This window comes from Fukomys damarensis, unplaced genomic scaffold, assembly GCF_012274545.1.
Source record: "Fukomys damarensis isolate Sample0158 unplaced genomic scaffold, DMR_v1.0_HiC HiC_scaffold_21, whole genome shotgun sequence".
NCBI lineage: Eukaryota > Metazoa > Chordata > Mammalia > Rodentia > Bathyergidae > Fukomys > Fukomys damarensis.
The window spans coordinates 31,965,548-31,979,336 of NW_022900933.1; the positions used below are offsets into that span (position 1 = coordinate 31,965,548).

Consider the following 13,789-nt stretch of genomic DNA (forward strand, 5'->3'; position numbering starts at 1 on the left):
AATTCATGGCTTTCAATCAGAAGACAGATTTTTAAGTGTCACCAAAAAACAAGCAACAACAAGAAGAAATAAAAGCCAGGTACATGTCTGTGATCACAGGTGCTCAGGAGGCTGAGATAGGAGGATCATGAGTTGGAGGCCAGCTTGGGCAACATAGACACTGTGGGAAGGAGGAAGGTAAAGAGGAAGGAAGAGGAGAAAAAATGAAAAAAGCAAAGAAGGGAGGAAGGAAGAGAGTGAGGAGAAAAGTTATGAGAGACCTAAGTTACACTTTCCCAAAATTGAAGACTTTGGTGATTCATAGGATATTATCAAGAAAGTGAAAAAACAATGCACAAAGTGGGAGAAAACATTTGCAGTTCATTTATCTAAGTCAGCATCTAGAATATAAATACAACATAGATTTTACAATTCAGCTGTAAAAAGACAACCAAATTGGGAAATGGACAAAAAATTTGGTAGATATTTCTCTGAAGATGTGTGAACGACAAGCCCAGAAAAAAATACCATCTTCAGCCAACAGGAAAATGCTAATTAAAAACCCAATGAGATATCACTTCACACCCTAGAGAATGGCTATAATAAAAAAAAAGATAGACAATAACAAATATTGGCCAGGAGATGGGAGAAAAGACCCTTCATATGTTGCTAGTAGGGATGTAAAATATTTTCACCACTTTGGAAAATAGCCTGAGTTCCTCATTGAGTCAAGCAGCTACACGACCCAGAAATTCTGCTCTTGGTTACATACACAAGAGAAATAAATGGGAACTGTGTCCATCCTTACATCCCAGGGTTCACAGCAACTCTGCTCTCAATTGCCAAAAAGTGGAAACAACCTAAATGTTTACTAAGTGATGAGTGGGTAAATCCAGGCCTGGGGGTATAGTTGAGTGGTAAAGTGCTTGTGTGTGAGGCCCTGGGTTTGATCCCCAAAATTGCAAAAAAAAATTTACATACATAAATATATATGTGAAGATATTTTTCAGCTAAAAATAAGGAATAAAGTACTGATAGGTGTTACAACATGAATGAACTTCAGAAAGAAACCAGACACAAAAGGCTACATTTCGAGATTCCATTTATTTGGAAAACCCAGGAGAGACCGAAAACAGAAAATAGAAACTACAGCAGCGAGAATATGACTACTGATCAGCACTGGGTTTCTACTGGGGGAGATGGAAATCATCTAGAATTTTATGTTGTTTGTGGTTACTCAACTTTTGAATGTACTAAAAACTACCACACTGAGCAGTTTAAGGGGCTGAATTTTATGATATGGTCATTTTATCTCAATTGTTTTCAAATGAAGTTGATAGAGAGCCATTGTTCTTAAAGTATGATCTGGAGCCTGCTAGCCTCACCAGCCCCTGGGAACTTGTTAGAAATGCAAATTCTCAGCCAGCTGTGGTGGCACAAGCACTCTGGGAGACCGAGGCAGGAGGATCACAAAAGTGAGCCCAGCCTGGGCAACTCAATGAGACCTTGTCTCAAAATAAAAGGGCTAGGGGTATAGCTTGAGTGCAAAGGCCCTGGGCTCTATTTCCAGTACTGAAAAAAAAACAGAAAGAAAAAATAATGCAAATGCAAATTCTCAAACCAGGCATGGTAGTACAGCCCTATAATCCCATCTACTTGGGAGACTGAGACAGGAGGAATTCAGGAGTTCAAGCCCCCCCACTCTCTTCCCCCTCCCCCACCTTGAGCCCCTTTTAAAAAAATAATTATCAGACACTCATTCCAGACCCTGTCATCATGCCTGAGGATCTAACCTCTCCACAGAATGCTGCCTTCCCCTGCAGTCTGTGAAGCAATATATCTCTAGGAGATATATTCTCCAGGTGGTGTGAATGCACCTAGTTTCAGGGCCCTTGGAAATCCACATCAGCCAATGATACAAACACCCCCACATTCCACTGCCTTGATTGGAATGTCTAATTAGTTAACTGTCCCAATTACTTTGCAGTTTCCATCAGCGGCTACATCTGTTCTTACTTAGTCCCTCCAGTATGATTAGCCATCTGTCTTGTTCCTGCTCGTTTTAAGTACTTTTTGTCACATAATTAAATTGTAATGTTCTGCTTCAAAAGGGAAACTGGAGAGCTTGATGGAAGAAATGCCAGCAGTCGCCCTTCTCCCCGGGAGTCTGTGATGAGTGTTCCTCCCTGAGGTGGCACCTAAAGGTGTGCAGGGGACCTGGGAGGGCTTTCCGGAGCACTGGGGACATCTCTTGGAATGACCTACCTTGTCCATCATCACTCTGGCCCACATAACTCTATCATATTGGGCATGCGTTCATCCAGCCGTCCTAGAGTCACAGACCCAGCTGGCAGGACTGCACATGGGACTTGGGCCTCTTGGCCCTGCTCTCCTTGTCACTCTTCCTCTGCCATCTTGCAAAAATGCTTCCATCCCATTGGGTGCCAAGAGGTGGTGCTGCGGAGTGAAGGGTTGTGTTCTTTGTGTAACGGGAAACTCAAGTGCCAGAGCCTGAAACTCTAGGGATTTCTTTTTCTCATACAAGAAGAAGTCATGGACAAGGGACAGCATGGATTTCTGCCTTTTGTCTTCAGTGGGTAGCTATGGCTGGTTGCCAAGTGACTCTCAGTTCCAGTGTCTTCGTTCCAGTCAGGAACCAGGAGAGCCAACAGGGAGGAGGCACAGGCCACACAGTCTGTCTCCTTATTGGAAAGACTTACTTTTCTAGAAGGTTCATCGAGTAGATCTCCATTGCATTCTCTAGCTGTCCAGGGTCAACCATCCTTGCAGGCCAGCCTAAGAAATTTGGTTAAGACCTATTGTTCCACACAAAGTAGGGTTCTGTCAGTGAGGACGAAGTGGCCGTATTTCCCTCACGGAATCCCCAGGTTTAATCTTACTGAGTCATGCATCCATCCCAGAACTTGACTAAACTTCACCTACAACACTGCCTGCTATGAAGAATGAACACATTAAATTCTTAGCCAAGCTTCATTCTTATGCCACCCATAGAGCACAAAGGTAGAGTCATTCCTGCCTATACCACATAGATTAACATGGAATGAAAGGTTGGTTTCCTAAGGAAAATTAGCATGCAGTTAACATTAAAGGACAGTTGATGATGGCCAGACAAGAACAACAGATGTCCACTGTAACCCCAGACTGCTCAATCCTGGAGGAGCCAGCTCCCATTAGCAAAGTAGACTCAGAAGTCCGTTTATGAAGTTAGTGTATAATATGTCACACATAGGCATATGTAATAAGAAAATATGTCCACATTTCCCCCTGCTCTTTCTGCCTCCTGACCAGCCCTGGGTCTTCCCCACCAGAAGACCTCTTGCTTCTGGAGACTGTGAACATGGACACGTGTTCCTCCATGATAGTCACTTCTGTGTGTCTTAGCAGACCCAATTCAAGCAACTTTTAAAGCACATTAAATGTGGGTTTGGTGAAATTATGTGTATTTGAGCACAGCCTTGGAAGTTGAGGGCCTGAGAGGAGTCTTTAGGATCTCAATAGGGCTTGGAAATCTGTGTGTTTGCAAACCCAAGGTGATGCTGGTGTTCAGCTAGTTTGGAACCCAACTGATTTATTCTCAAGCTTTATTTTGCAGATGAGGCAGTCAAGTCCCAGCCTACTGGTCAGGTGTGCTCAGGAAGCCAGATCCTAAGGTGGGAGGATCCTTGGTTAAAACAAATATGAGATACTCTCAGCCAGAGTGACACATGGAAGAGGCCCTTCCTTGCTGCCTCTATCCTCACAACCTTTCTACTTGGGACCCTATGTCCCAAGTAATAAAAACCAGCCATTGTCTGCTCAAGCAGGAAAGGGGATCCTGACAGAGAGTTATAGAGGTGTTTCCTGGAGCTGGTGCAGGTGGATGTCAGAGCCAGCCGGATCCAGGAAACATCCCATCTCTTTCCCTCTTTTGTTCTTTGCCTCTCAGACCCACTTCCTCCCCTCCTCTTCCCTTGATTTCACAATCCTGGATGGATGGGGACACACACTCGCACACGCATGCACACACACACAGAATGGGCCTAAACTTCAGAATAGACTGGTTGACTCAGTCGAATTAGCACATCCCCAACTCTTGGCCATTCACAGGCAGAGTTCAAATGGGCTGTGTGTTAATTCTTTTTTTCTCATTACTGAGACAAAATAACTGACACCACAGTTAGAGGGGAAGGGGTTTATTTGGCTTACAGTTCTTCAGTGTTTCAGTCCATAATCGGCTGGCTCCAAGGCAGGGAGGGCAAACAAGCATCGAAGAGGTAAAACAACATGGTGCACACATGATAGGAAAGGCAACAAGAGAGAGACTTACCCTGTCTTTCTGCCCCTTTTGTCCCCTCCAGACTCCTAAATACTCAACTTGTAGTGGTTTAGTAATCACACGCTCTTAATCCCAGCATCACACATTCCAGATTCAGCCACCTCTGACTGAGGCTTTGAGGGGAAATCCAGACCCAAACCATAACAGGCTGCAGGAAGATGGCCCTCATTAGGGGATCCAGGCCAGTGCTGCTGAGGGCTCCAGGATTCTCACTGCATCAGAACTCCTGGCCCCAGGGCTTGTGTCAGGACAGGGTTCCCAGGCTGTCTATGTCTCTTCACCTCAGTCCTTTGCAATTAGGTTCTCTAATTTCCCATTTCAGTAGTGTTTCCTGAAGATGTTCTGAGCTCTTGGCAGAAGTCTGGGAAATGTGATTCCATCCATGTAGTGCATGGGATTCCTTTGCAGGGAGTGTGTTTTCTAACAGCAATTCTCACATCTTTTATAGGTTTGTTTCTTTTCCAGCTGCTCTGTTCTGGGTCTTGTCCTCATGCTCCAGGGAGCCTTTGTAGCCTCCTGTTCATTTAATTAGTTCTGAGTTCTGCCACGAGTCAGAGATTAGGCGAAGGGCTCTGCTGTCCCACACCTGTGGAAGGCTCCATCAGGCTGGGCTGTGAGCGGCTGGCAGTGTAGCCACAAAACTAAAAAAACCAAGAGCATGGGACTGCTGGCTCCACCTGAAACCAGGTCTGTATAAATGCCCTGCCTCCATAATAAAGGTGAGACGTGCTACTTAGGGAGATTCTTCTATGGCAATGACATAGTACTGTCGTGTTCCCATGACCCCGTGGACTATTGTCACCCCCATTTCAAGGTAGGAAAGGAAGCTCAGGGAAACTGCTTGCACAGTGTTCATAGCTGATGAACTGCCTGGACTTGAACCCCAGGTCAGACACCTGCACTTTGCTATGGTCTGTCTCACGGTTGGCCTTAAATCACTGAATTTCAACATTTTGTGTAGTTATATAACAGAACAGTCAACAGAATGCCAAGCTTCACAAGCAGACTTAGGAACAGGACGGTGTATCCCCTCTTGCTAATCCAGACCAGTGTAGGAGGTCCCAAGACCCACGGCCAACTGTGTTTGCATCCAACCAGTAGAGGTCAAAAGGTAGGTTCAAGTGACAAGGCCATAGGTCAGTGGGACAAACTTCGAGTCATTCCTAAATATTCTTAAAATGCAAGGCATTTGTGGAAAGGAAACATCACCATGGGCTGGCTGGGTTCAGGACTTTGCAGAGGAGTCAGAACAATGGGGAGGGAACAAAGGGGGCCAGAGTGGGTGCCATGAATGTGCCTGGGCCATGACCCGTAGTTATAAATAATCCTCACACATACACGTGAGTGCACATGCACACAGACACACACACACACACACACACACACATACACACACACACAGTGATCTATGCAAAGGAAAGTAGTCTTATGCACTAGCATTTACCTGCTGCTGTGTGGGACGGCTATAATATTTTCTCTTTCTTTTTAAGAGAGTGCTAGTTGCTGTCCACTTCACTGATTTCTCAGTCCACCAGTGCATTTCAGCCCACAGTGAGGAGCTCGGCTGTGGAAGGGTCCCATTGGGGGAGAATTTCGAGGAAACAGTGGTGAGCCCTGATTCGGGCCATCTGGGTAGGGCCAAGATGGTGGTGGATGACAAAAGCAACCAGCTGATGTAAAGCATCCTGTCTGTGAAATAAGAAATTCATCCTCCTGTTGCATTTACATATATCTTCAAAGAGTTTCCTCAGCCTGCAAGTATCCAGGGTCACATTCCCCAAAGTGAATCTTTCCCCTTGTACAGAGGTTAGTTCTAGAAATGCCCTCAGCCTCCTCAACCCAGAGAAGTTGGGATGTGGACCAGCAAAGGCATAGCCTGGGACTGTGAACAAGCCAGTGAAAACCTTTCTTCCCTTGGGCAGGGCTCACAGGCACAGAAAGGTATGTGTGCAAAAAGATTCAAGAAGGTATTCTTTTAGATGCAGTGTCTAGGGTGGACACATGGATTGATTTGCTGACTGCTAGCTAACCATATTCTCTTGGCTCATTATAAGCAGACTAGGTTTTTCTTCTTACTAAATGTACTTTTAATTATTTAGGAAGATAAAAAGCACAGATGTACAGAACTAAAACAGCTAGTGCCAGCCTACGTTGCAATTTTAAAAATTCATATACCATTAAATCCATCCTTCTAAATGGTACAATTCAGTGATTCAGTGTTTTTCTTGCTATGTTCGTAGAGCTGTGCAGTCATGACAAATATATAATTCCAAAACATTTTAATTACCCTGTAGAGAAACCCCATTCCCACCAGCATTGATTCCATGTTTCCTTCATCTTCCTATCTTCTGGCCACCGCTAATCTACTTTCTGTCTCCATGGATTTGCTTGTTCTGGACATTTTCATGCAAACAATCAGTTTTTTCAAAGAAGGAAATTTTACTTTTATCAATACTCTACATTGTTTTTTCCTACTTCATTTATTTCTACCGTGATCTTTCCTTCTTTCTGATTTTTTAAAAAACTTAATTTGTATTCTTTTCCTTTTCTAAAGGAAGAAGCTTAGGTCATTGATTTAAAATCTTTTTTAATACAGACATTTACAGCTACACATTTCTCTCTAAGCCCTCTTTTCACTTCATCCCATAAGTTTTGGTAGGTTGCGTTTTTGTTTTCATTCATCTCCAAGTATTTTCTAATTTCCCTGATGATTTCTTCTTTGACCCATGAGTTACTTAGAACTCTGTTATTTAACTTCCACATATTTGTGTCGCTTCCAGTTTCCCTTCTGTTGTTGATTTCTAATTTCATTCCACTGAGGTTAGATAATATACTTTGCATAATGTCAGGCCTTTTAAATGCACTGAGTCTTGTTTTATGGCCTAACATATGGTCTGTCCTGGAGAATGTTCTGTGTGCACTTGAGAAGATTGTATACTATTTCTCTGTATTATAGCATTGTGGTTCATTGGATTGGAGGAGTTCTTATGAACACGAGTTCTCAGAGTTTCTTCCTGCCCACTTTTCTCCCTCCTCTCCTCTTGTAACCCCATCATGCATATTTGATCTGCTGAGAGTACCCTCAGCTCTCTTGAAGTCCTGGTTACTTTTCTTCATTCTTTTTATCTTTCTCTTCCTCAAACTAGAGTGTTTAAATTGACCTATTTTCAAGGTTGTCATCTTTTTTCTTCTGCCTGTTCAAATCTGCTATAGAATCCCTCTCATGAATTTTCTATTTTAGTTATTATACTTCTTAATTCCAGAATTTCTGCTTGTTTTTTTTTTAAATCCCTTTTATTTCTATTGATTTTTGGTGAGGTATGATGCTCATATTTTTGTTTTTTAGTCAATAAAAAACTCTTTTGAACATATTTTTAAATAGCTGATGTAAAGCCTGTCTAATAAACCCTATATCTCAATAGGCGTTTAGTGGCTGGGTATGGGCAATACTTATTTTGCCTGTCTCACAGTTTTGTTATTGTTACTGAAAGCTCGGCATTTTAAGTAATATAATATGATAGTTATAGAATTCATATATTTCCCCTTCCTAGGGTCTGTTGTTGTTTTTATTATTGTTGTTATTTGTTTTATTCAGTTACTGACTGGAAAATCTGTACTCTGGTGTATGTGGCTACTGAAATCTCAGCTGGGTTACCCTAGAGTCATCTACAGATTTATTTTTGGTAGTAGAGATTGAACCCATGGCTGAGCTACATCCTCAGCGTATTTGTTTGTTTGTTTGTTTGTTTGTTTGTTTGTTTTGAGACAGACCCTCTCTAAGCTACTAAGTTGCCCTGAACTTGCAGTTCTCCTTCCTCCTCCTCCCAGAGCACTGGGATTACAGGCCTGTGCTGGTTCTGCTAATGGTTGAGGACAGATTTCCTTCCAGGCCTGGATCCAGTCAGTCTCCCAGTCCTTACCAAGAGGCTCTGTGTTTGGGGTTGCACCTTAACTCAGTGCGGACCATTTGCAACTATTCGCAACCCTTTGCAACCCTTTGTCTGGCACAGACCAGGCAACAGGGTCCCTTAGATTCCCAGAAGTAGGAGGGACCTTTGCAAAGGTCCCTGCCAGCCATGATCTTGTTCCCCAGCTTTTCCATCTAATATTTTTGGTTAGCCTCCCATTTGTCCCAACTGTGATCTTCCACATCGGGCAGCATGATTTAATCATTGCCTCTGATTGCTTTCCACAAACACCCTTAGGAAAAGACTCTTCACGCTGGTGAGCTCCAGGTCAGGCAGAGTCCATTTTGAGAATGGAAGTGGGCACTTCCCAGGCTGAGTAGCAGTCATTCTGTGGAAACAGGCATCCGATGTTTCTCTCAATACACTTTTCTTACTCTTAATCTCTGTTGTTCCAAGAATTAATTCTTTGATTTTAGAGAACACAAACTCACGTTTCGGATATCTAGCAGGTCAGGAGTTACATCTGTTCCCTATATATCAGTAGCAAATAACATCCACTACCTACTGAGATCCAGCTGATTTTCTTAAACAGATGTCTCAGATTGCCATAAGACTGTGGTTAATTTCCAGAATTCTGAAAAAGGAGATTGTGGATATTTTTTGTCACTGTCCTTGTTGCTTTTACCCCAAAAGAGAATTGTCCATTCTCACCAACATCACCAGCATCCTGGTCCTGAGCCCATCCACGAAAACACATACCCCCTGCTTATTCAGGTTGCCACACTCACATCCGGTGGCATAGTGAGGCCACTTTTCCTTGTGTGCATTTCCTTGGTAGGGTCCAGTGAGATGGGGGCCACCAGCCAGGACACCCACACTTTAGTCTTGCCTCTGCTGCAGGCTGGCTGTATGATCCTGGCGTGCAGGAGCTGAGCTACTGTGTACCAGGCTGAGTGCTGGGTGCTCTGTATGCACTGTATCACGTCTTCCTTGCCCCTACCGAGACAATATCCCTGTTTCCCAGATGAAGAAACCAATGATACAGTATGCCATTGAAAGAGATGGTGTCTCCATTTCACAGATGAAGACACTGGGGGGATACAATGTACTCAGCACTGTCCTGCATGTGGCAAATATTCTGTGTTTCTGTTCTGTTGCTCTCCCATTAGTGTGGACCTGATCATCAGAGGAAGAAGTAGCGTTGAGGTGATTGCTCAAGGTTACTCGAATTCCAGCCCAAGTTCTTCTGATTCCAAAGCCCATTCATTGGTCACATCCCCACTGCAGTTCCCTGCTCTAGGTCTTACCTCCCTTAGAGTGCCAGATGAAGGATTTGAACTGATGAAAGTTATTCAGTCAGCAAACACAGGCTCAATTGTCTGCTTCCATAAGGTCTGTAATTCTCTGTGGTCAGTTGCTAGGAGTCACATCAGTGACATTCTTTTGTCTAGCCTGAAAAAACGAACCAGCAGCAGACCAGAAGATGCATAACCCAGTGTCTCTCTCTCTCTCTCCCCTGCCTCTTTGCTCCTCCCTGTCCCCTGCAGAGGCCAGAGGGGACAAGGCCAAGTGGGTGTTCACCTGGCCACTCCTCTTCCTCTTGTGCATCACCATCCCCAACTGCAGCAAGCCCCGCTGGGAGAAGTTCTTCATGGTCACCTTCATCAACGCCACGCTGTGGATCGCCATCTTCTCCTACCTCATGGTGTGGCTGGTGAGTGAGGAGTGGCGGTTGAGGGAGGAGCTGGCTCGAGGCACCATGGGAACTGCTGGGCCACCTTGGGCAAGTCGCTGGCCTAGCCGACTGCTGCTTCTTCCTCTGGGGAAAAGGTTCTCATGAGGATGCGTGGTGCCATGCTGTGTACACCTGTATAAATGGCTTTTTATCATCACAGCAACCCCCTGAGATAAGTATTTGTATCGACCCCATTTTACAGACAGGGACAGTAATGTGTCCAAGGCAAGTGCTCGAGGTGGGATGGATGTAGGCACTGGCCTCCTGGTCCATCATCTCAGCCACTGTCCTGAGCTGCTTGTCACTTGGGTACTAGGATTCTCGGGTGCCATTGGGTAGAGATTTTGCAGGTGGAGAGGTGTTAGTGAGGCTTCTTGTAAGCTCCCCTGGCCATGCCGGCCAGCTCCTGTTCAGGCCTTTGACTGGCTGGGCCAGGCTGAGCAGTCCATGCAAGAGCCCTCTTCCCTGTGCTCTGTGATCCACCCCCAAGGCTCCTCCTCCTCCTCATACTGAGTGAGAAGCAAGAGCGGGGCGCAGTGACTTCATAGCTGTGGTTCCTTTGAGTGTGAAGGAGGCCCGGCCAGTCTTTCCTGCCTCAGTGGCTGCCCTTGAGTCACTCCATTCTCCTTCTTACATCTGACCCAGTGGCTGAGATGACTCTCATTCCTGACTTGAGAAGCAGCCAGGCCAGGAGAATTACCTAGAGGCACTCAGCCCCAGGTCTTAGCTCAAGAGAAAAAGAGCAGTGGTTTTTTTGTTTGTATTTGTTTGTGTGTGTGTGTGTTTGTGTGTGTGTGTGTAGTGTGAGGAGCCATTTTGCCCAAGGAGGGCAGCTCTCATGTGTGGGTATCAGGAAAGAACTGATACAGACAATAAAAAGTACATTCTAAATGCATTGAATTGCACATCTTTGTTCTGAGCAGAGGCCAGCCAGTGTTTACATTTTAAGGAAAGGATCCAGTTGATCTTAGTAATGTGTATTCCCAAATAACAGCACAAAAAAAAGTGTTTCATGAGCTTTGAGTAGGTATGAGAATTAAGAAGATCAAGTAAGGATTGTGTGAAATTCTTTCTTCTCTAATCATTCCAAAGAGCAGAATTGTTAAATCTATTCTAATTAGCAGTGAGGTAGAAAACTCCCATCCACACTGCCTTGACTTACAAATCCCATCCTTGATTTTCTCTTTTGTTTGTTTTTTGGGCTTGGCCTGAGGTCATAGGAACCACTTTACTGGAGCACTTGGACCTGTGGATTTGAACTTCAATTGGCCTGTTTTGGGACTAGCATAGACTTGGCAATAGAAATCTGTAGATAAACTGGTGCCACATACTTGTAATCCCAGCATTTGGAATTAAAAACTTGTCAACCACCCCTGGTTGGCTCGTGCAGATCCCTTTTGTGGACAGTGTGGATTAAGCACTGCTGAGTCTCTCCCCTGGTTCAGGACAATATCCTCACTGAGCTCAGTCTGCTGTTGCTGAGCTAAGCACTGTCTTAGGTCTTCATGGCTGTCTTCGGACCCCTCTGCAAACTTCCCGCAAATAGAGAGGTGCCTAGCCACATATGCTGGCTGCAAGCCAGGGCTGAGCTTCGTACCTAGACAACATAGTTCAACTGGGGCTCCCTGAGCCCATGGAAGGCAAGCAAATGGTTGAAATAGAAGGGAAGTATACTGCTCAAACATCTGGCATAGCCAGGCACTGTCGCCTTGCATTTTCTTATCTCATCCTTGTTAAGCCCATTTTACAGATAAAGGAGCTCAGAGAAGCAAGCTAGCTTATCCAAGGTCACATAGCCATTCGCTGGGATTTGGGACATTGGCCAAGATGAGAGCAGTTCTAAAGGGTGTCACCATTCCCCATCTCGAGATGAAGAGAAGTGAGGGGTGCTCTGAACTGGAGGGCCAAATGCTTCCAGTGTTTTCCATCTGGTTGCTGCTCAGGCCTCAACTGTCTCTCCAGTGTCGGCCACACAGGTGCACCATGATCTTTAAAATGCCTCTGTATCCTTTGATTCTGGAGTTCTGTCTTTTGGGACTTATCCTAAGGATATAGTAGGATGAAAAGCCAAAGATGTATGCACAAGACAGTACAATGGAGAGGCTGGAATCGTTGGCTGGGAATCCTTGCTCCATTGCTTAGGAGCTGTGTGTGCCTGGGCATTGTTACCTCTTGGAGCCTCGGTTCATATAATTAAGGTGCCTCCCTCTACTTGAATAATCAAGTACATGAGATTATGAGAGCAAGACACTCTGTAGAATGCCTGATACACAGTAAGTGCTCAATACGTGTTCACAGAGCAATACTGTAAGAATAAAAAAGAAACCATGTAAAATACACAAGAGTGTAGGATTGGTGAAGCCTTTACAGCAATACAATGAAATCTAATTATCCATGTAAAATATGTTATAGATGAAGATTCTGGATGGACTCTTCATACTCACAATGTATAATTACAAAACAGATATTGATTGTATAAACTAATGTCATTTTTTTCCTAAAACATATACCAAGAACAAAGTCAAGGATAAAGTCCAAAATAGTGATTTTCAAATGAGCTTCCAGACCCACAGCATCAGGGTGCCACTTTCCTGGGAACTCACCAGGAATGAAAGCCTCTAGGCCTCACCCTGGAAATCTGGGGATGCAGCCTGGCAGTCTGCATTTTAACAAGTCTCCCCTGAGACTTTCTATATTCTCAAATTTGAGAACCACTGGCCAATGTGAAGTGTTAATAGCAATTCTCCAGGGGTCTCGAGAAATGGTAATTTCATTTCCATTTTATTTTATAAATATTTAAAAAATAGGGGCCAGGGATTTAGCTCAGCGGTTCGGTGGCGTGCCTTGCAAGCGCAAGGACCCGAGTTCAATACCCGGTACCAAAAAAAAATTTTTTTTTTAAATAATAAACATGTTACTCATGTCACCAGGGGAAAAAAAGAACACACACACACACACACACACACACACACACACACACACACACCATATTCCAGATTTTTCTCTTGGCTACCACATTCAAGTTAAAAGCTCAGTTTAAGGAAAGTTCCCAGGGCTGTTCCTTTATGAGTTCACTTGCCCACCCCGCTCTCCTGCAGGTGACTATTATCGGATACACACTTGGGATACCCGATGTCATCATGGGCATCACATTCCTGGCAGCGGGCACGAGTGTTCCAGACTGCATGGCCAGCTTAATTGTGGCAAGACAAGGTATGGATCATGCCCCGGCCTCTGCAGCCATCAGCATCAGCCTGCTGGTGCCTTGTCTTCCCCACCCAAGCTCAGTGGTTGGGTTGTGGCTCTTATGACTGGCAGTTGCCAAGTCTGCCGTGAGGAAGATGATGACATCTAAAAGCATCATGTGTTAGAGTCCATCTGTGGAGAAAACACTACCAAGACAAGATGAACTTCTCCAGATCTTTGGAAGTCTTTTCTTAGGTGGTTGTCTAAAAATGAACATATCTTGAGATCAGTGTGAGATTAAACAGAGCCCAAGCCCAAACTTCAAGTAGCAAATGAGCTAATGAGACATGTCCCTGTCTCAGGAAAGCAGAGAGAGTCCCCTATAAATCCAACTAGTCTCCCTTTCTTCTAACTTCCAGGAGATAGATATGTAATATTTTGCTTTATTTAGAGGTTGAACAGGATTAGTGGCAATTTACAGTCTTGGAAGGAGGAACAAAAGCTGTGAAGAGGGCCGGGGATTTAGATCAGTGGTTCTGCTGCCTGCTTCGAAAGCGCAAGGACCTAAGTTCGATCCCCGGTACAAAAAAAAAAAAAAAAAAAAAAAAAAAACTTTAAAAAGACACAGGACTAACCTCCCCTCCT

General features: G+C 44.4%; 1 protein-coding gene across 3 annotated transcripts in view; it reads left to right on the forward strand.

Moving 5' to 3' along the window:
- Slc24a4 (solute carrier family 24 member 4) overlaps window positions 1-13,789 on the forward strand; it is a 142,182-nt gene that overhangs the window by 121,769 nt on the left and 6,624 nt on the right. For all 3 annotated transcript variants that reach the window (XM_010609225.2, XM_010609223.2, XM_010609226.3), the window contains 2 exons: window positions 9,771-9,937; window positions 13,057-13,171. In XM_010609225.2, the coding sequence (XP_010607527.1) occupies window positions 9,771-9,937; window positions 13,057-13,171 (282 nt within the window). The remainder of the gene's footprint in view (window positions 1-9,770; window positions 9,938-13,056; window positions 13,172-13,789) is intronic.